The sequence below is a fragment of the Camelus dromedarius genome, chromosome 2 (genome assembly GCF_036321535.1).
Source record: "Camelus dromedarius isolate mCamDro1 chromosome 2, mCamDro1.pat, whole genome shotgun sequence".
Classification (NCBI taxonomy): Eukaryota; Metazoa; Chordata; class Mammalia; order Artiodactyla; family Camelidae; genus Camelus; species Camelus dromedarius.
In genome coordinates this window covers 83,407,626-83,429,151 of record NC_087437.1, presented here as the reverse complement: position 1 = coordinate 83,429,151, position 21,526 = coordinate 83,407,626, and the positions used below count along the sequence as shown (strand labels likewise).

The following is a 21,526-nucleotide window of genomic DNA, read 5'->3' as shown; positions in this document are numbered from 1 at the left end:
CTTCTGTACAGCACAGGGAACTATATTCAATACCTTGTAGTAACCTATAGTGAAAAAGAATATGAAAACGAATATATGTATGTATATGTATGACTGAAACATTATGCTGCACAGTAGAAATTAACACAACATTGTAAACTGATTATATTTCAATTGAAAAAAAGATCAGATAAAGACAGGAAGGGAGAAGAAAAAAAGAGAAAAAAGAAAAATTGTTTTTAAAATCAAAAATAAATTTTTAAAATGAACAACACTTATTAAGTCAAAAGAATCTCCTCTGTGGTATACAGATTGTCTACAATATGATAAAGTGAAAAAAAATTCAGGTTGTGTGAACATGTGTGTTGTTTCTACACTGGAATTTGACACAACGTTGTAAAATGACTATAACTCAATAAAAAACGTTAAAAAAAAATGTGTGTTGAGTGGCAGGTGGGGGTGGAAGATGTAGATATTTGTGAGTCAAAGGACTAGACAGAGGTAAGCCAACATTACTTTAGTGTCTCTTTCGAGGGTTAACCACTTCCCATGTAAAAACAAAACAAAACAACAAGAACAACAAAATTCTTTCCCTCATCACACATTTTTCTCTGTCACCTTTCACTTCACAGATGATCAAAATCATTGCTTTTCACAGCATGGGCTAAGGATTGGCCGCCGCTGGGGCTGGTGAGAAATGCAGACTCTCAGATTCCACCCCAGAGCTACTGAACGAAAATCCTAACAAATCCCAGGTGATGCGTACATGCCAATTACCACATACTCATCTAAGGGCTCCTGACCTCCTCACCCCTGCAGAGCAGTCACTGTGGGTGTGTGCGACAGGACCCACACTCACATGCGGTCAACAAAAGAAACTGAAGCATCTGCAATAAAACAAAATCAGCTCCAATTACAGCTTTGACTCCAAGGATATGAAATAAAAATGAAGCAGCATTACAGGAGATCTGAATTGCAATCGCAGCTCTGTTGGCTGTGGATCTTTTGGCAAATCACCTTACTTCACTAAAACTCTGCTTTTGGAGTTTAAAAAGAGGGAAAATAATCTCTGCAAAGCCTCCATCCTGGAGCTGATCTGAGGGTTCAGTTCAAGAAGACGATATAAAAGTGCTCTGAAAAGTATGAAATGCTCTCACTAGAAGTATAAAAATATGAAATAATGTTTGGGGCATGTATAAATGCTCATATAAGAATTTCTTAAACCCATGTGAATATATTGGATTAAAATTATACATAAATACAAATACTCATGCACATATATATAGCAAAGAAATTAATTTGATCACTTAGGTTTCTGAGGTAAAATACCTCATGTCAGTTCTCATAATAACAGGGAACTGGTGCCCTAATCCTTTATGAAATGAAGCAGGTAAAGATCAGTCTATCCAGATTTATTAGCAATGTCACAAGGAACATGTGATACATTTAGAGCCCAGAAGGCACCTTATTCCCACGATACTGTGCAGAGAAGAACTTCCCTTTATGCTCTACCACTCTCCCGAGTGACAAGAAAAGAGCAACAAATCCTAGCCCTTGGTGGAGAGCTATCTTTATTGGTCAAGTGCATAATCTTTGGAGTCAGGGAGCTCCAGAAACAAATCCCGATTCCTCTCAAGCTGTGTGACCTTGGCCAAATACTCCCCTTCTGTTCCTACTTCACCTTGGTAAAATGAAGCTGGTAACGTACCCACCTCTCGGGGTCACTCTGAGCATTAAATAACACAATACGTTGGGTGGTTAGCCCGATGCCAATGCATAAGAAACTCTCATTAAAGTTGGCTATGATTATTATCATCACCATCATCTACTTGAAAGGATGTGATTTGTACAACCCCTTCTTCCCAAGGGTTAGAATCAGTGGAGGGGAGCACACAGAGAGAAATTCCTCACACAAAATACCTCCTCGAAAGGCAAATGAGGATCTGAGGAAACCAGCCAGCACAGAGCAGAGAGAATCAGTATGAAGTTCCATGTTAAACTGTCATCATCCTGCAAACCTGCATCCTGCCAAGGCACAATGGACTCTATACAAGGGTTGCAATGCTGTCAGGAGTGGGCAGAAATGAGGGTAGTCTTTTTCATATTCCCAAAAGGATCCAATAGTCCAAGCAAGCCAGTACCTTTCCTGTCTTTTTGAATCGTTTCCGTTCTTCCACTGTGGTGAGGTAGTTCACGGCTGCATATTCAATGACCGACAGGAAGACAAAGAGGGAGCTGACCCACAGGTACACATCCACGGCCTTGATGTAGGACGCCTGGGGCATGGAGGCACTCACACCAGAGAGGATGGTGGACATGGTCAGCACTGTGGTGATTCCTGCCATTTGAGAAAGTGATAAGCTCAGTGACAAAACCACTCAGTTCCAGGACCTGGTGCTGGACGACATCAGGGGATACATTTCTAGAATATCTGGTGATCAAAGGTGTGTGTGTGGGTGGAATCCCTTCATGTTAACCTAGAAAAAGCTTGAGCCTAAGCTAGAAGCTCTCAGATTTCTCTGTCCGTCTCTTTTTCTTATCCTCACCTCCATCGTCCATGACGTATCCTTCCCTCCAGCTAAAGTCTTCAGGACTCAGACATGTTTTTTTTTTTCTTTTTTTATTGAAGTGTAGTTGATTTACAATATTAGTTTCAGGTGTACAGCAAAGTGATTCAGTTATACATATACATACATATATATATATATATTTTTTTTTTCTCTTCAGATTCTTTTCCATTATTTGTTGTTACAAGAAATTGAATATAGTTCCCTGTGCTATACAGTAGGTCCCTGTTATTTATCTATTTTATATGTAGTAACATGTGTCTATTAATCCCCAACCCCTAATTTATCCTTTCCTCTTTGGTACTCATAGCTTATTTTTTATGTGTGTGAGTCTATTTTAGGTTTGTAAATAGAATTTGTATCATTTTTTTTAGGCTCCACATATAAGTGATATCATATGATATTTGTCTTTCTCTATCAGGAGTCGGACATGTCAGAAAGGTAAAAATGTATTCAATTTTTTAAAATTCTGGGAAAGAAATTCTGAAACTATTTCCACTACCCCTCCCATCACTTCACAACTTTCACTGTTAAGAAATTGTCTTCATGTCAATCTTTAACCTTTCATTTGTCATGGAATGATCTTTAGTAGCCTTAAGGACTGCTGTCTCTGTACACAGAATACTTAGAAGCCAACATTACTGCTATCACTTTGTGCCTTGTTACTGAAACCACAGTTCAGTTGAGATTCAGAATGGAAGTGTGCTATTGGAGGCTCAGTTCAGTGAAAATATTTACTAAGCAACTGCTAAGTGCCAGTGACGTTTTCTGCTCCCTTCCCTTCCCCTCCCTTTCCCTTGTTTTCTCTTTTTCCCTCCCCTTTCCTTCTATTCCTTTCCTACTGCCTTCCCCTTCCCTTTCCTGGTCCTCTCTTCCTTTCCCTTCTTTAATCTCTGCCGTGCGCATCAGAGGTTCTGGGGGATGGTGGAGAAAGAAGTGACTCTGAAATTTCCTTAATAAAATGCCAGCCTCGAGGAGGGCTATTCTGTGTCGACACTAATTTCTCAGAGGGATACTGTGAGAGCACTGCCTAGAGAGAAAGCATAGGATTGTAAATATTTGAAATGTACACTGGCTGGCATGGTTTTATTTCTTAACTTCCCACCAGAGAGGTGCAAATGGAATCCTTAATGATTTTTCTAAGTTGTGAGGACATTTTAATGTCAACAGACAGAATCCCAAACAGCAGGAAGAGCACTGTGATTTACTCCTAAATGGACAGACACAGCACGTGCACAGCTTCCGCCCACACATTTCTCCCTTTTCTACAATAATTCTGCAAGGCTCTTATCTGAGGGAGGCCCACATCAAAGACAATGACAATTATTCAATTTCAATTAAGATTTTCCTTTGAATGATCAAGACCAAAGCAACTTGGCAATCCTGCTCCTGACATAAACATGGAGATGTCAAATTTTTGTTGACAGTACAGGTGTGTGTGTAGCTGAAGTCGAGATGATTAAATAAAACTTGCTTGCCTTTATTCAGTGTTTACCCACCATAAACCTAGGTAAATATTAGCCACACACTGCAGAAAAGAAATATGAGTGGTGTGGCTAATTAGCCTGAGTTTTGTCAGGAGCAGGATCGAAATCTTTCTCTCTGAGTGTAGGACACATTCTTTTTACATGCAAACCTGCGGCCTCTCATGTTGAACCCATAAAGGGAATTTCCTTTTGTTGTTAAGATTATAAACCAATCTCTATAAATGGAGCTTCTCTGAGGAAAGATGTCATAAAACGGAATGTAGAATTATGTCAGGAAGCATGAAGGTGATTTGTGCTTTTCAAGAGGCCAAAAGTCTTATTCTTTCCAGGATTTTGCTGATGTAAGTAAATGAATCCTAAATGAACATTTGTATTTAGTAGCTAACCTCATTTGTTCAAAAATTTTTTAAATATCTTCTCTTACTGGTTATCTAAGATATAGAGGTTAGAATTTGATTTTTTCCCCAGTGGACAGTAACATGGGGCTTAACAGATAAAATAAGGGTTTAGAACAAACACACAAGTTTACATGTCAGATAGGTCTTGTCATGCATTTTAAATAGATGATTGTTGCATCAGTAAAAGGGAATTGCATTATCTATATTTGCCAGACAGCAATCAACTATCAGTCATTTTCGTTAGAAGGCTGCTTAGTCCTACTAATTTATGGTTGCTTTATTTATTTTGAAATTAGCATTCTAGATTTTCCTGTTTAAAATGAGAAGAAAAAAAAAGGGTAGAGAGAGAGACTGGGGAGAAGGGATTGTCAAGTATAGGGAGTAAAGGATGAGAACTCTGGTACATAAATTCCTAAAGCAACAGAACTCGGAGTCAGGAGCATTACAGCTACATTAAACATACCTATTATGTCTTGAGCCACCCCTTAGAAATACATTCATCTTGAGAAATCATCTTCCTTCCAAGCCCATTAAAGTTAACATTGCAGTAAAGGAGTTTTGAATTATATCAAGTGACCAGTTTAGTCAAAGGAAGGTCCTGTGTTGGAATTAGAGGTTTACCTTCCTACCCACTGAAATTGCTATGCATAGTCAGGAAAGCGTTAAAAGACAATATTTAGTTTGTCCCCTGGGAACTCAACTTCCCTGAGCCTTGCAGTTGCACCACATTAACTCTTATGGACAGGTATGGGGTCCTAAGAACCCTTTAGTTAGGGGAGAATTATTTATCTGTGTGTTTCATTGGCCGCGTTTTTGCCACACATGATGGAGTGGTTCATTGACCTCTGTGACAGCAGCAGCGCCTGCAAGCATCACCTAGAACCATTGAGTCAGTAGCTGTGCTGTGGGGAGCCCTTTTGAAGGAATAGGTATCTACATTCATCTTTAAAAGAGTAAGAACATTTTCCTAGTAGGCTTAGGCAGAAAGGAAATATGAAGTGATGTGAGGGAGAGGAAGATGGGCTGGATATTCCAACACCGCTCAATGGTCAGAGAGTAACAACCATTATCCCACTACAGTGGTGCCAGGGTCCACTGCACTGAGGTTCTGGTAACCTCTGTAATGGTAAAACGAACACCACCAGAATGCTTACTTTTTCAGGTATATGGCATATCTTCTGTCGGACATTTTCCTTTATGAGGACTGCCTGAACACTTTAGTTGCCTTTCTCTGCCATGTCTGTGTCCTGATAAATGACCCTGTTACTTCATATGTTTTACGTGAATGCCATACCCCATGCAGAGCGGCCAAACAGGAATGATGGAGGCAAGGAAAGAAGGAGGGAGATAGAAGGGAGAACCTCCAGGAGGGTTAAAACATCCTTGAACAGCTAATAGCCTCTCTCTCTTTCTCTCTCCATACCAAATTGAATGGAAACATAGAATAGTATTTTTAGCCCATTCTAAGTTGGGATGGCTGTATCTCTTATGAGAATTGCCTAATCACAGTTGATACCTCAGATTGTTCTTTATCTGAGACATGACACATGTGGAAGGGTCTTAACCAGCAAGTGATTCATCTTCAATCAGAAAATGAACCCAAATGTGGATGGGTTTTAATAAGCAATGAATTATCATTTGTTTTCAGTTAGTAACTGAAGTACAGTTACTAAAAACATGATGGGCTGAATACTGGCAATTTAACAACTATGTATCGAGCACAAAATCTGTGCAGGGCACTGTGCCCGTCACCGCAGGAACAAAAAAGATGGAAATGATGATGCTCGTCCTTAAGGAACTCATACTCCAATAGAGGAGACAAGATAAGCTACCAACCCAGCCCATAGCTACACACAAAATTGAGGAAGTAGGTACCTTAGGAGAGATACAAAGTGCTCTGTGGTTCAAAGATGGGAAAGATCATATCTGCCTGGAACCATCAGTAAAGGCTCCTGGCCATTCAGAGATGGCAGGACTTTGACAGAGAAAGACAGGCAGGGAGGACAACGCTAGGCAGAGCAAGAGCCAGGACAAATGTATGGAGGTGAGATAAGCACAGGCAAGAGGGCCTGCCTGACAACACTGAATGTTCAGACTGACTGAAGCCCAAGCCAGGTATGCTGGGTGTGGTTGAAGATTTAGCCAATAAAAATACAGAACACTCAGGTATATTTGAATTTCAGATAAACAATGAAGAATGTTTTAGTATCAGTATGTCCCATGCAATATTTGGGATATGCTCATGCTGAAATATTTTTTGGTGCTTATCTAAAAATACAAATGTAACTGAGTGTCCCATATTTTATCTGGCAACCCTCAAGGGACACCTTGGATTCCAAGTTGAGTGTATTTACACGATGGCATCTGAGATGAGTGTATTGTGACTGTATTTGTGTTTAAGAGACATCACTCTGGCAGTAGGATTGAACTGGGGCAAGAACAGGAGGTGAAATAAGCAATTATAAGTCCTCTTAGTAAGAGATGCCCCTTCCTCCAGAGGACGTCACCTCAAACCACGTCCCATGGAGCTTGAGCTGGATTTCTGCTCCCTACTCCCCAGTGGGACAGATGTCATAAAACCTAGCAGATAGGGATCTATTAGGACAATCCAGGTGAGAGTTAACAAGGCTCACAGCACTGGTCAAGGCAGGAGGAAGGGAAAAGAAAGGGTAAGCATATCTGGAGACTTCTTACAGAGAAGGCTGACTCTGAAGAATTAGACACCTTATAGCCACGGTTCTCAAAGTATGGTCTGCGGGTCCTTTGGGGCCTCCAAGACATTTTCAGAGGTTCTGTATAGTAGAAACAAGTTTGACAAGAGTACTAAGACATCATTTACCCTTTTCACTGTGTTGACATTTGTACTGGTGGGACAAAAGCAATGCTGGGGAAAACTGCTGTTGCTTTAGCAGGAATCAAGGCAGCAGCACCCAGCCCACCTGGTAGGCACTACATTCTTCAGCCCCCAGCATCACAATTTAAAAAATCAGTAAAAATTGTTAATTTTATTAAATTACAGGCCTGAGGATATGCCTTTTGAACATTCTAGTTGAGGAAATAAGAAGTATATATAAAATACTTCTGCATAGAATGGTACAAGAGCTGTCTTGGGGGAAAAGGGCTCAGGTAATTGGGTTGTGAGCTGGACACTAGGCATTTTTTAAATGAAAAACTACTTTTACTCAAAAGAACAACTGACAGACAAATGATGGTTGTTCAGATCGTGGGTATCTGACAGACACTTCCCTGAAACTGAGTAGCGAGCCTATCACTTGAAGTAAAACAACTAATGGCATTTGTTGCCAAATGATAAACTTGGAGCTTTCAAGCCAAAATTAGAAGGATTTTAAACTTGGACCCATCACCATGAGTTTGAGAGCTTCCTACAACTCAAAAATTTTTGGGTAAGATTAGCTGTGGTATTAACGAATGTGATTTTTTGGTACGTGTAAGGAATGATGTGAACATTGGGAAGATTCGTGTAACCCAGGACACTGATATTTTTCAAATGACCAATGCATGCATCAGAAGATCTAGTCAAAGTGCAAGATAGAGAAAATGATTTTAATTTAATAGAGTAGAAAACATTCATTGATACAGCTTCAGATTCCACATTGCAGCTAACCTTAAAGAAAGTGTCACTTGCTGAATTTTGGTGTAATGCCAAGGAAGACTACACACAATTATCTGAAAACATTATGAAAATATGACTCTTTTCTCCAACTATGTATCTGAGTGAGGCCAGATCTCTTCCTATATGCCTAGTGCAACAAGTTGAATGAAGAAGCAGAGGTAAGAATCCCACTGTCCTCCATAAAGGCAGACAATAAAGGTCTGTGAAAATGTAAAGCAATGCCACTCTTCTCATAGAAAATTTTTTGTTTTAGAAAAACAGTTTTCATTCAGTATGTTATTATGGTAACTTGTAATGAGTTTATTATCACTATATTTAAGTGGATTGCTACACATTTTTAAAAATTCTGTTTTAATATCCAACATGGATAATAATGACAGATACAACTGACAAAAACAAAAGCTCTCTGGGGTCCTTAATAATTTTTAACGTGTAAATAGATCCTAAGACCAGAGTTTGAGAACCACTGCCAAAGACCAAGAAAGAAATTGCAGGTTCAAACATGACAGGCTCAATGAATTGGTGACCCTTAATAGAAGGGCTGAAGTCAAGAGAGTGAGTGGGAGTCAGGTGTGTGTGGGAGGAGAGTGGTTGTTCAGTTTTGACCGTGCTGAGTGCCTGTCCACCCGAAGGTGAAGTCCAGCAGGCAGCAGTGCCTACCTCTCTGGAACCCGAGAGAAAGACGTGAGATAAGGACATAGACTGGGAATTTCTCTTCATAGGGACAGACATTGGAAGCAGGGGCCTTGGTCCACTAGATGAAAGAACCAAAAGTGAGCAAAACCTTGGGAAGGAGTGACTTAAGGAGTGGAAGGAAGAAGTAAAAAATGAGAAATGAAAGAAAAGTCCAAGGGAGGAGAAAAACTAGACTAGTGCAGAGTAATGAAAATAAATGTATTTTTGTTGGTTGGTTTTATCCAACACTACGGCATAGACGTCAGCCTGGGCCGTGAACACAAACACGCCCATTTAATTCTCATGGTGACCTTCAGGAAGGGAGTATGAATAATCTCGTTTTGCAGATGAGGAAGCTGAGGCTGGGCTCTGGACCACTACATTTGGTTCTGAATTTGGAGAGGATGCTTAATAGTGTAAAATGCTTTGGAGAAAGTGAAGTAGGGGAAGAGCTGAGAAGACAGCTTGCTGAGGGACCTTCCAGAGAGCTGTGTAACACCGCATTTGGGAAGAGCCAGCAAAACAGAGCAAAGCATCTTTGAAAGAACGTGAGGGCGGTAGGGAGCAAAAGCCTGAGAAGATAGCAGTGTTCTGGGAATACTGAAATTCTCTTACTAAAAAACAAACAAACAAAAAAGGACAGGGACACATCTGATTCCACTTCTGATTTGTATATTCTTTTACATAAATCTGCATAGCGGTTCCCTAACCCTGAGGCATCAGATGTAGCCGCAGGAAGCACAGAATTCCAGGGGTGTCTTAAATGCATTTTAGTGTTCTCCATTCACCCCAACCTGCCCTGGAACCAGCTTTTATTGCTGTCATTTTCAAAGTGTAAGAACTGAGCATTCAGTTTTTGGGATCCCATTGAAAAGGCTTGTTCATAAGCCTTTAGAGACTGAATGCCTTTCTCATCTGTCTCGAGGGCTGGAAATGGGCCTTTCATATCCTCTCTGGGTCTGCTCTGCCCTCCTGCTGTCTGTCCTCAGGTCAGGACCAGGCTGCTCTGATGTGAAGGAACAGCCACAATAATTTAATTACTCATTCAGCTGGTATTTTCCCCTCTGAAGACATTCAAGCCTCAAATGCTTGTAGATTGAAGCTTTTAACAGGGGAAAGAAGTGAACAAATTATTAATATTAATGACAATTTAGGTCTTTCAAATCATCTTTTGAAGTATGCGAATAATTTGTGAGCATTAACTTAGAAATCACCCTTTCTGGACTGAATTGTGTGATAATTACAATGATTGTGAACCACTTACAACAATCTTTGCTCTAGACAGAGCATTACAGGTGAAAGAAGAAAATCAGCCCAGATGAGAGAGTTCTGCAGTTTTACCCTGAACCAGCCAAGAAAGCAGATGGGATAGACTCCTGGGTTCTCATGAAGTAACACGTTATCTAAGTGCTTAGCTTGGCACCTCCACTTTGTTAGGTCTCAATAACTGCTAAGTGGGTCTGAAATGGTTCCGATAAATCTGTATGTGTGACAGTGGCACATAACACTCTAGACAGAGTAGATAATCACACCTGTGTGGCAACTTCCATGAGGCTGGCAACATCCTGCCACCTGAAATCTCTCGCCAACTGAATTGACACCATGCCTAAAAGTCCACTGTGGTTGATTTGGATTTTGGCATTTTGGTTAAGCCCTAATTTCTGCTTAGCATTCACATTTCCAAATTTAAGCATTCTGCCTCTCCAAAAAGAAATTTATTAAGGTGCCAATAGTATAGTGTAAATTAGTTTGAATGGAACCCTTCTATGACGTAAAGGTTGGTCAGGCAAAGCGAAAAGAAATGGGGCAAGGGGCGGGGGCTTTTCCTGAAAAGGAGAAGAGAGACATCTGCGCTTCACCACTGCACCCTCTCCTTACTGTCACCCGGCTTTGGCCGCTTGGTGCAGCTTCATACCTACGTCTGGGTTCCCAGGGAAAGAGGCCAATCGCACTTCGCTCCTGAGGTTCTCAACCAAATACTGTGACCTCAGTAATCTGTAACCAACCCTACTAAACCACCACTCTCATTCCCTCTCCACTTATCACCCTTTTTATTTACCGCCCTCGACATTTCTCCTATATTAATATTTCACAAAGATGTGGAAAGACTTACCCAAGGAAACTCTTGCAGGAACAGCTCTTCGGTCAATCCAAAATGAGACCCATGAAAGCATGACCATCAGCATAGCTGGGAAATACGTTTGCAGCACAAAGAAGAAAATATGCCTCCTTAGCACAAAGTTGATGAAAAGCCTGTTGTACCAACCTATGAGAAAAAGCCGAAGTTTTCATCAGAACGGGCTTCCTCATGGCAATCCCACGCTTAGTGAAATGACCTGCTTCTGCAGTCTCCAAGCTCTTAGGGAACGTGGAACTTAATGCTCTCATCCTTGTTTACCTGCACTGCATCCAATGTTTGTTGAACTACCTGAACTGCAGTCTGTTTAACTATCTGACTCAAATATTCTCCCTTAAATTTCATACCTGCTGTTTGGGGATGAATGGTAATTTTATTTTGTGGGATGGCCTTTAAAGACCTTTTGCCAAAATATATTGTATTTGCAATGTTTCTGCTGGTGAAAAAGTCTTCAATACGTGACTAATGACTGACGCAAGAGGCAATAAACCATTTATTCGCTATAACAAATGAAAGGAAACATTTTATCTGAAGGAAGAGATTCACAGTAGCTACTAGGTCACTGGATTCCAAGTTAGGATCCAGACAGCTAAGCATTCAAAGAGGGATTGGGGGAGGGAGTATCTGTAACCTATTTTTATTATTTCAAAGTTTTATGGGTACCATTAATTTATCTATGACAAATCTGCCAAAAAGTAGCCAAATGATAATGTTTCTTTCTTTCTGTTGGAATTATATGAACTCATACTGGTACTACTGACTGATTAGCACTGATCAAGAACACCAATTGTGGTCATATCTACACATATACTTTGTTCAGGTTTCCCTTTTCACATTGGCTGCAAGGAAGCCTACAGGCCAAAATTTTGGACTATCTATAGGATTTCTATGAGTGCTTTTCTCTAATAACCAAACATCGGATTCTATACAATAACTTACCCTTGTTCTACATTTTACTCTCTCACACATTTTTAATTCATATAATGTTGCTTTATTTCACCATTACTGTGATGCCAATTTTATTAAATCTTTTCTCAAATAAGACAGTGAATAATAAAATACATAAAAATGAAAATACACCTTACATTAATAAGTGGTGGTTATTTTTTCTATGATAAATGCTGTTTACTTTGAGACAAAATTATTCAAAACATGGGGACTATAGGTTAAAAATAGTAACACTAAATCATAGGTGTTGCAAAGCTGGAAAACCCTTCTACTTCCTCAGCAGTAATTTCTTACGTAACCCAAGATGGCAAACCTATTAGATCAGGTAAATATTTAGGTACTCAGTCTAAGATACACACCTATCCAATCCCCCATGAACTGGCAGACTGGACTCCTAGTACTGTATTCTTAATTAAGTGCTGACAACCCTTCTCTTTCCTACTTGTTCTGAGGTCCTCTCAGCATCAGTTGATATGTTTCAGGAATACCAAACAATTTCATTACAAGGGTAATGTAATAAAAGATACACTACATAGTACATTCTAAAGTAAAATATACATTCTGTTTTTAAGTTGCCCATTGTCTTGTATTACCTATGTTACAGCCCACTTCGTTATGGTTCACAATTGAGAATTTTGATTATGGTTGTAGAGTGGAATAATAGCATCTCTCATGTTATAGTTTCATATAATTATTGTGAGATTAAAAGAGATGAGGAAAAGCTGTGAAAGTACTTCATAAAGAAAGACACGTTAATGTATATGGTTTTAAGTCTTGAAATAAATTTAGGTAACGAGGTCTTTCTTTACTCATAATTTTCTGAATTTTTTTTTTTTCTGTAATCAAGCAGGAGAAATGCTGCTCTGTCTTGCAGTTCTTCTGGGAAGGGGAGACTAGGGACAGTTTGTTGTTGAAGCTGTAGCCAGGAAGAGTTCCCTTTACTCATCAGGAAAAGCAGTGCTGCTTTGGAAAGAGAAGGAGCCCTCATTGTGGGTAGTGTAATAAATACAAAGTCTGACTCCATTTTTGGTATTTGACTGCTGCTAGCTCTCTAGCCCCACTTCCCCTTCTGCCCCACACCTGGGCAAGCTAGTAAGAAAGCCCAGTGCTCCCTCTTTTGGCACCAGCAGTGGAAGATCAAACTGTGCAAACACGGCCCTGTGCAAGGGGGCCCTCACTGCAGCCCCATTGTCTAACCACCACAAAACCCAAGCCAGGCTCCCCTCCCTGTTCTCTCAAGCCATTTCCAGACCTGCTTGGGAGCTGCCCTGCTTTCTCTAGAAAACCTCACTTTTTAAGTAACAAATCTCTTTATACCTTTTGGTACATGTGTGGTATCACCAATTTAGACATCTGAACTCAACTGTGGGTGGAAGTGTCCATCCACCTCCATCAGGTTGCCACACGATAGAAAGAAGGGGAGTTTATGAAAGAAAGCGAAAGGGCAGGAGAGTGAGCGGCAGGAAGTGGAAGAGACAGGTAGTAACTGGGGAGACAGTCCAACACAAGGTTCAAGAAGGTTTTCATACCTGGAGACTGTCACCTTCAATGGCCTGTTGATGCTATGGCCTCAATTTGTGTTGAAAGGATAAGGATGATTATGTTGATAAAAAGGGTGATAATGACAGCTACTAGCTAATATTTTTTGAGTATAGCAGGCAGTATTCTAAGTTATTGGAATTTATTAAATTACGTACCCTCACAACCCTACAAGGTAGAAACCAACTTAAAGGTGAGGAAATTGAGGCTTAGAGAGATTAAGCAACTTGTCCAAGGTCACATTTGTAATAAGTGGTGGAGTCAGGATCTGAACTCAGGCAGTCCCTTTCCAGAACTTGTGCTTTCAGCCACCACGTTAAGCTGCAATAAACAGTAATTGTTCAATGCATCTCACAGGGGCAGGAGTTATTTCTTTCTCTTGCTAAATTAACAGTGCATGCTTTTGAGGGGCTCTGAAAGGGATGAGGGGGCAGAAGCCCTCACCTGCTTGTTAATATTGACAGACAGTGGTGAAGGCAATGACACGGGAAAAAGTGAGTACGTGATGGCTCAGCTATCAAATGGAAACTAAAGGTCTACAACTATAACTATACTTTTGCTTCTTGTAACCAAAGCCACAAGTACAGTTTTTTTTTTTTTTTCCTGTATCACTGATTTGGGAATGGTGGTGATGGTAGTTGTTTTAGTGATAGAAATGAAGACAAAATATAAAATATTTTTGATGAAATGAATGTTTAATCTGAGAAAAATACTTGAATTTGGCTCTATGTAGACTGGTAATTTATGGAAAATGTGAGGTAGAACTATCACTAACTAAAATCAATTTATAAATGTTGATCTGAGACCTCAGAAATGGTTGAATGAACTGAGATATCATTATTGACTTGATATTTGAATAGAACTTCCAACATACTTTATTTTAAGTCTTAGAGTCTATTTTAATCTTTCTCATTAAAAAGTATGTCTATTTTAACAAATTAAAAAATAGAGAAGTGTTGAAATAAAATTGAAAACCTCCCTAATATTTATACTTACTTCTCAAAGGTATCTATCATTAATCTTTCTAAACATTAAAAAACTATATATATATATATATATATATATATATACTTTTACAAAAGCATTCCAAGCAGAGAGAAGAAAGGGCTAAAACAGAAGCCCTGCAGATGGAATGAGATGGGTGTGCTTGAAGGCAAACAAGAGGCCAGAGTGGGGTGAGCAGGTATGGTGGAGGGGCCAGGAGTGGCTGGTGAGGTCAGATTGACCGTAGATGAAGCCAAATCATGTAGGGACTTGTAGGCCACGGTGAGCTTAAATTCTTCCATAGGTTTGATGGAAAAACACTGGAGGGTTTTGAGCAGGAAAAAACCCATGCTCTTTATGTTCTCAAAAGAATACCCTGTCTGCTGTATAATGAGTAGCCTGCAGGGGCTGAGTAGAAGCAAGATGTCTAGTTAGAGGTGGTTACATGAGGAAGACAGAAATGTGACCAGATGGTTGGTCTCTGACTTTGGATGACTTGACATAGGATTTTTTGACTTAATCATGATGTGAAAGCAATACACGTTCAGTAGAAACTATACTTCCAATTTTGAATTTTGATCTTTCCCTGGGCTAGCGATACACTGTTTCATGACACTGGGCACGGACAGTGAGCCATGGCTCCCAGTCAGCCCCACGATCGTGAAGGTGAACAACCGATATGTTTACAACCATTCTGCACCCAGACAACCATTCTGTTTTCCACTTTCAGTACAGCACTCAACAAATTACAGGAAAAAGTCAACATTTTATGATAAAATAGGCTTTGTGTTAGTTGATTTTGCCCAACTGCAGGCTAATGTTAAGTGTTGTGGGCACGTTTAAGGTAGGCTATGCTAAGCTATGATGTTCTGGAAGTTAGCTGTAGTAAATGTATTTTCAACTTACAGTATTTTCAACTTAGGATGGGTTTACTAGGAGGTAACCCCATTGTAAGCTGAGGAAGATCTGTCTTGGAAAGTGGAGAGGCTGCCTGTAAATGAAGGATGATGTTTTTGGCCAAATGGGATGCTTGTTTGGACTTCAGTCTTTCCACATGTGCTTTGCAAATGATAGATGCTCAATAAATGCTGATGAATTGTCCACATAAAATACTGTACCTGTACTGCTATAGAAAGCAAATCCACTGGATGCACTGAACTCCTCGATGAAGAACTGAGAAAGGGAGATGTGTTCATCAGTATTTAGGGACTTGTTTCCATGTTTCCAGTACAGCATTAGATCCTCCTCATTGTAGGCATCTAAGACAGGACAATAGCATTCTTGTAATTAGAATAGGATCTTGTAAGTTAGTTCCCTGAGTTCTATGACCCATGTTTTATATACTTCTGTATCCCCAGGGACCTGTATACAATGTCACATATATATCAGGTGCCAAATATGTTTGCCAACAGACTGATGATACTCACACCTTCAAAAAGGAAAAAAAAAAAAAAACCCTTCAAAAATTAGACTCTGACTACTGACATAGTGTGGAGACTTTTGTGCCCACATGATGCATTAAAACTCTCCAAAGAGCTGCTCCCATGCCTGTGTGCACTAAACGACGTCATAGCATCACTTCTCAGGCACAGGCCTGTCCCCGAGTCTTTAGGCTCCTTCAGTTCTGTCGCTCTCTTGGATGAAATTCCAAAGTGAGCCGAGCTTGTAAAGAATATTTTTTTCTAAAATCAATAGTGTTATATAAAGTTTATAATGGATTTGGGGAGAGGCGTCTATGTAGGAGACATTCATTGAGATTCCCAGCATTTTACCCACATCATGAAAAACTGCAGTCAGCTTTCAAGATGTCATGTCAAAAACAGCAGGTGGGTCAAAGTTATTGACAGGGAGCCGGCTTGGTTCTTTGGCAGGACTTTGATTAGGGGGTCTTTGTGTAGAACTGGACTTTTCTGGAGAACCCAAGAACACTTAATGGAAACTTGGGATTCATACGGGAACAAAAATTCCAGAGCTTTCCAAATCTGTCAGTCTATGTTAATAATGTTAGTAAGAATACACTTTTCTAGGGAGATGTCCCTTTAAAACCATTGTGGAAACCACAGAATATGTAGTTATCAAAGCATTTTTTCCTTGAATCTTCTATCTTCTCATTTGAGAGAAAATTTGCCATCATCCTTAGTAGAAAACAAACCAACCACACAGCTGTTTTGGATAAACATATTTAACTTGTATGAAGATGTTTAAATGCTTGTTAAGAGTGTGCGCACTTATATACAAGTTGTGAGGGTGAGTTCCGATCACGCATACTCACTCCGTCAGGGAGTAGCACTTACAGCTTTCCAGTTCAAGGGAACAGTTTTGAGCGTCAAGAGGAAACCTGCTGAAATCCATAAAGCACATGGCCGAAACAGTTATCCTATAGAAAAAATGAGAAAAAGAAAACTGCAGATCGTTTAACTACATGGTCAAATAAACCATGCAGCATTGAAGCTCTCCTATCGAATGCAAAACAGGCATTAGCCTCTTCCATCCAAGTAACCCATGAGGAAGCGAACACAGGAAGGTGGGTGATTTGCTAAAGACACAGAGTTAATGAGTGAATTCCTGCTCTAATAATTGCTTCTGATCTCACCACTTCCTGGTCAGCTTCGTCTGTATTTTCTGGCTCTGATGTTTTCAGAAAAACACACTTCAAAGTTAGAAGATTTTTCAATAGATTTAAATATTTTCTACCTTTTGGAAAATCCAAACTTTAAATGGTTTCCAGCAATAAAGAGCTGGAAATGGTGGTCATAAAAACCTTTGGGTAAATGTTTCTTTCACAAAGCAAGTTTACTCGAGGAAATTATCTTTCCAGGAGTGAGGGGAAAGCCTGGAGCATTTTCAGTTATAGACCTATGTGCAAAATGCATAATTCAGGTGCTATTAAGTCAAAAGGTTTGCATATTGATTAGGAATTATTTTTTCCCCAAATTTTATGTCCTCCTAGATTTTCCTGGCTTGGCTTCAGGCAGAGGTTGCTGTACTATGGTCCTGCCTCAAAGTAGAAGCTTTGGTATCTACAATAGCAGATCAGAGGTTCACAAAAGGCCCCTGAGCAAGTCTGCAAAAAACAAAAGCAACAGCTGCTCCTACCCCTGGTGCCCCCAGGTTAATCAGAGAAGCAGAACCTTTTTTTTTTTTCCTGCCGGGGTTGAATTCTACTGCCGATAGTTATGCAGCAAAATGCCAGGTCAGGCAGGTGTCTGGATGACTGTGCCACAAAACACACTCATCTTGACATCTTCCTGGTACTTTAAAGCTGGAAAGGACTTCTGAAGTCTTTGAGTCTACTTCCTTCAGAGTACCTGTGAATAAATTAACAACCGAGGAGGTCAGATAGGCACTGTGAAAGAAAAAATTATTCCTGACACTTGTTAAAGAATGGTAAGGCAAACTCCATTTAAGAGGATTACTATATATTTTTTAAATAGGGAAGAGAGATTGGGCTCAACTCCAAATATAACAAGTGGAAATTTATAGCGAAGGAACAGGGGGTTGGGGGTCAGTGGATGGAAAATTACCAAGAGGAAACATCAGGGGTTGGGGGGTTCTGGCTAAATGGACCTGAGAGGATTCTTGCTGAAGACGGGCCAGGGTGATCAGCTATCACCTGGGGTTTAGGGGCAGGGTAGGTGGATGTGGAACCTCATCAGATACAGAGGGTGATCAGACGTTGAGAATGGGGGATTCTGGCTAAACTAATTTGGTCAAGGAGAGAATCGCTGTCCATAGACGGTGTGAGAACCCAGCCTGAGGCCATGTGACCTGGCTCTGGGCTTGGACTGGCTCTGCCGTCAGCTGAAATCGCTTAGTCTTTCTGTATTCGGGATCTCCAAGACCAACATCAGGTTCAACAATTCACTAGAAGGGCTCACAGGACTCCGCAAAGCTGTTAGGCTAACAGATGATGGTTTACTGCAATGAAAGAGACCAGCTAAAATCAGCAATGAAGTAAGGTGCACAGGGCAGGTTCCAGGAGAGACCAGGAGCGAGTTTCCCATTGTTTTGTTCTCGTGGGTCTATGTGGACGGCGCTTCTCTTCGCAGTGATGCATGACAACATGCAGGGAAGATACGTGAGCCCTGGGGTCCAAAGTATTAACTGAGGGTTGGTCACACAGTTATGGCTGACCTTAGTCTTCAGCCCCTCCCGAGGTCAAGTTGATACCATGTGGCTCAAGGCCTCCAGTAAATAAAGACACACTTATCAGGCAGGACATTCCAAGGGCTTGTAGGTTATTTCCCAGGAGACAGGCAAGAGCCAAACATTTCTTTGGAATGTGTAGAGTAAAGGACAACCCACTGAATCAATTCTTTAGTGGATATCCTCTCATCAAAATAATACAAAACAGTAGATTCCTCGGCCAGATGGGGCTGTCTTCTTCTGATTCCCTAGTGAGGCTTGACTCCAACACTTCTTACAGTCCTATGTTACTCCTGATTTAAAAGTCCTATGGAAAGTAGTATTTTCCTTTAATAGCACTTTTTAAAAAAACATGGACAACTTTTATAAAATGTCTGGTAATAGCATCTTTGTACTAAAGTGAGCAAGGTGTTTTTGATGAACAAAGAGACTCGGTATTGCTTTCCTGTTTCCACTGTAACAAATTACCATAAAATGTGGTGGCTTAAAACAACAGAAATTTATTCTCTCAGAGTTCTGGAGGCCAGGAGTCTGAAATTACTATCACTGGACTGAAATCAAGGCATCAGCAAGGCCCTGTTCCCTCCAGAGGCTCTGGGGGGAGGTTCATTCCTTGCCTCTTACAGCTTCTGGCAGTTGTCAGCATTCCTGGGCTGCTGGTTGCAGGGCTCCAATCTCTGTCTTCACGGTCACACTGCCTTCCACTCCTACACTTGTGTCACATCCTTCCTCTGCTTTTCTCTTACAAGGATACTTACGGTTGCATTTAGGTCCCAACCAGATAATCCAAAATAATTTTCCTATCTATCTCAAGATCCTTATTGTAATCACATCTGCAAAGATTTCCCCCCCCCAAATAAGGTAACCTTCACAGGTTCCAGAAATTAGGACATGGATATCTCTTGGGGAGCTATTTTATTTTCAGTTTACTACTGAATCTTTCTGGGATTTCTAAGACATGCAAAAAAAAATTGAATTGCTTGGATTTACCAAAACTTTTTGGGTTACCTAAGATAAGCCACTTAGTATGCACAGGACTCATTAGGTTTAAATAAGATATGGTATATTAAAGATGGAGGACACCCATGGCATAGTGTCAGAACAAATGTTTTAAATTAAAAATTTTTTTAATTTTCAAAATTTTTTAAATGAAGAAATTAGGGGTAACCTGGATGATGACTAGATCTTCCTGTGAGAAATGGGGATAGTTCACAAAATTATTTAGTTAATCCAAGATTCCAAAATGGCTTGGTGGGGTGCAGGGTGGAGTGGAGTTGGTAAGGAGGAAAAGCAGTTTTATGTACCCATAAAATTGACTCTTAAGGATGTCCATAATTCTCCAATATATGCCCAGAGTGGGTACAGTTAGAATAGGAAACCACTCTTTAAAACCTAGAAATTAGAACCAAGAGAAAAATCACATCTTCTGCTTGCCCCCAAGCTCTAGCATGACTACATACAGCAATACTGTGAGTTTAGCCTGAAGTGAGACCCACCAGCTGTGGTGTGGATGGTGGGGTATGAGAAAGCCAAAGGCAGCAAACAGCACTCCTCACCTGGCACTGAACAGGACGTTTCCATCAGGGTGTACACGCAGCATGATGTTCTCCATGGTTGTATCATGGATGAAGGATCTTTTAGAATGGACAAAAAAGATATCAGGCACCCAAATCCTTTTGATTAATCTATGATCAAAGGTCATGCTTTTGTTGGTTTTGCTGGGAAAGGAGAGCCTTTCATCTTTCCAGTAATGCCTGAGATAAAAAGTCATTGTAAAGTCCTAGGCAGAGAGAAAAAGAGACACGTCAAAGCCAGTAGGAACACAGTTCAGGATGACCAATCAACCCTATTAGTCTCGACTGGTTTCCACGGGTGTTAATGACTTATACGTGAATAGCTTCTATTGTATTTTCAGATTTAGATTTAGAATGAAGCTACTGAGCTTCAGTTACAGAGCCTCTCCCTCACCTGGACTCTGGTGAATGTTGAGAGTTTCTGAAAACTATCAAGTAGTCAAGTTGGTGAAAGGAAACAGGTTATAAGTGGAAAGCATTTCTACCTAAGCATCCTGGTAAATCACCTAAAGAGATCTCAGAAGAAAGGGACCTGAAACCCCATGGCCTAGTATTTTATTTTAATTTCTTTTCTCACTATAAATACATACTCACTTTTATACTTGATTTTGTATCTGTAAATTGATATTGTGTTTGTTAAAGAAGACCTCCCCACGTAGGAGAAGCTACAGTCCCACAAAAACCTGGACACAGCCTTTACTGCAGCTGTTAGTGGAAGGCATGTTGTCAGAGGTCCTGGGACAGAGACACTGATCTCCCTCAGCTTAAGAGACGAAATGAATACCATGAAATGGTGGTCCTGAAATTCAAGGGTGCAAAAGAATCACTTGTGAATTTGTTAAAATGGCACATTCCCCAGAAGCTAGTTCCCAGAGACTCTGACCCAGTATGGCTCAGGGATTTTAATTGTTAACGTGCATTCCAGTTGTAAGGAGGCAAGGATGAGAAGAAAAAGCTGTGTTAACATTATTTTAGCAGAAAAAAATCAGTTATGTCAATAATTTGAGCTCTGTTTGACTCTCAGATGGCTACATTTAATGTTTTGTTTGTTTGAACAGAAACTTTCTTATCTTGGTCCAAGTCACAGGTTTGGGTAACGACAGTGTACTTCACCTTTCACAACTGCTTACTTCTTACTGTCATTTATTTCCCAGCAATACTCAGTTTTTTTTTTCTTGAACTAATACGTATGACAGAACTTTGACATTTATTATATAAGCAAAGGGTAAATCTCACTAAACCACAAATAAGTCATCAGGCAACAGTGAGCTCCTTTGTTTTTCAGAATAGAGGTATATTGTATCATTGTTCTGGGTTAATCTGGGAGCACCAGGCATATGCAGTTTTGGATTAGGGTAAGGGTGAATAAACAGAATGATTCATCCATCACCGAAACACCATGACACAGGGAACTGTGTGGGTTACCGTATGGATTGCTTTAATAAGCATATATTTAGA

At 40.2% G+C, this 21,526-nt stretch overlaps 1 protein-coding gene across 1 annotated transcript in view; it reads right to left on the bottom strand.

Moving 5' to 3' along the window:
- The window catches only part of GABRR3 (gamma-aminobutyric acid type A receptor subunit rho3), a 44,586-nt gene that overhangs the window by 3,618 nt on the left and 19,442 nt on the right, over positions 1-21,526 (bottom strand). The window contains exons 4-8 of the mRNA XM_010978501.3: positions 20,051-20,274; positions 16,643-16,725; positions 15,467-15,607; positions 10,854-11,006; positions 2,121-2,317 (exon numbers count right to left, since the gene is read on the bottom strand). Of these exons, the coding sequence (XP_010976803.1) occupies positions 2,121-2,317; positions 10,854-11,006; positions 15,467-15,607; positions 16,643-16,725; positions 20,051-20,274 (798 nt within the window). The remainder of the gene's footprint in view (positions 1-2,120; positions 2,318-10,853; positions 11,007-15,466; positions 15,608-16,642; positions 16,726-20,050; positions 20,275-21,526) is intronic.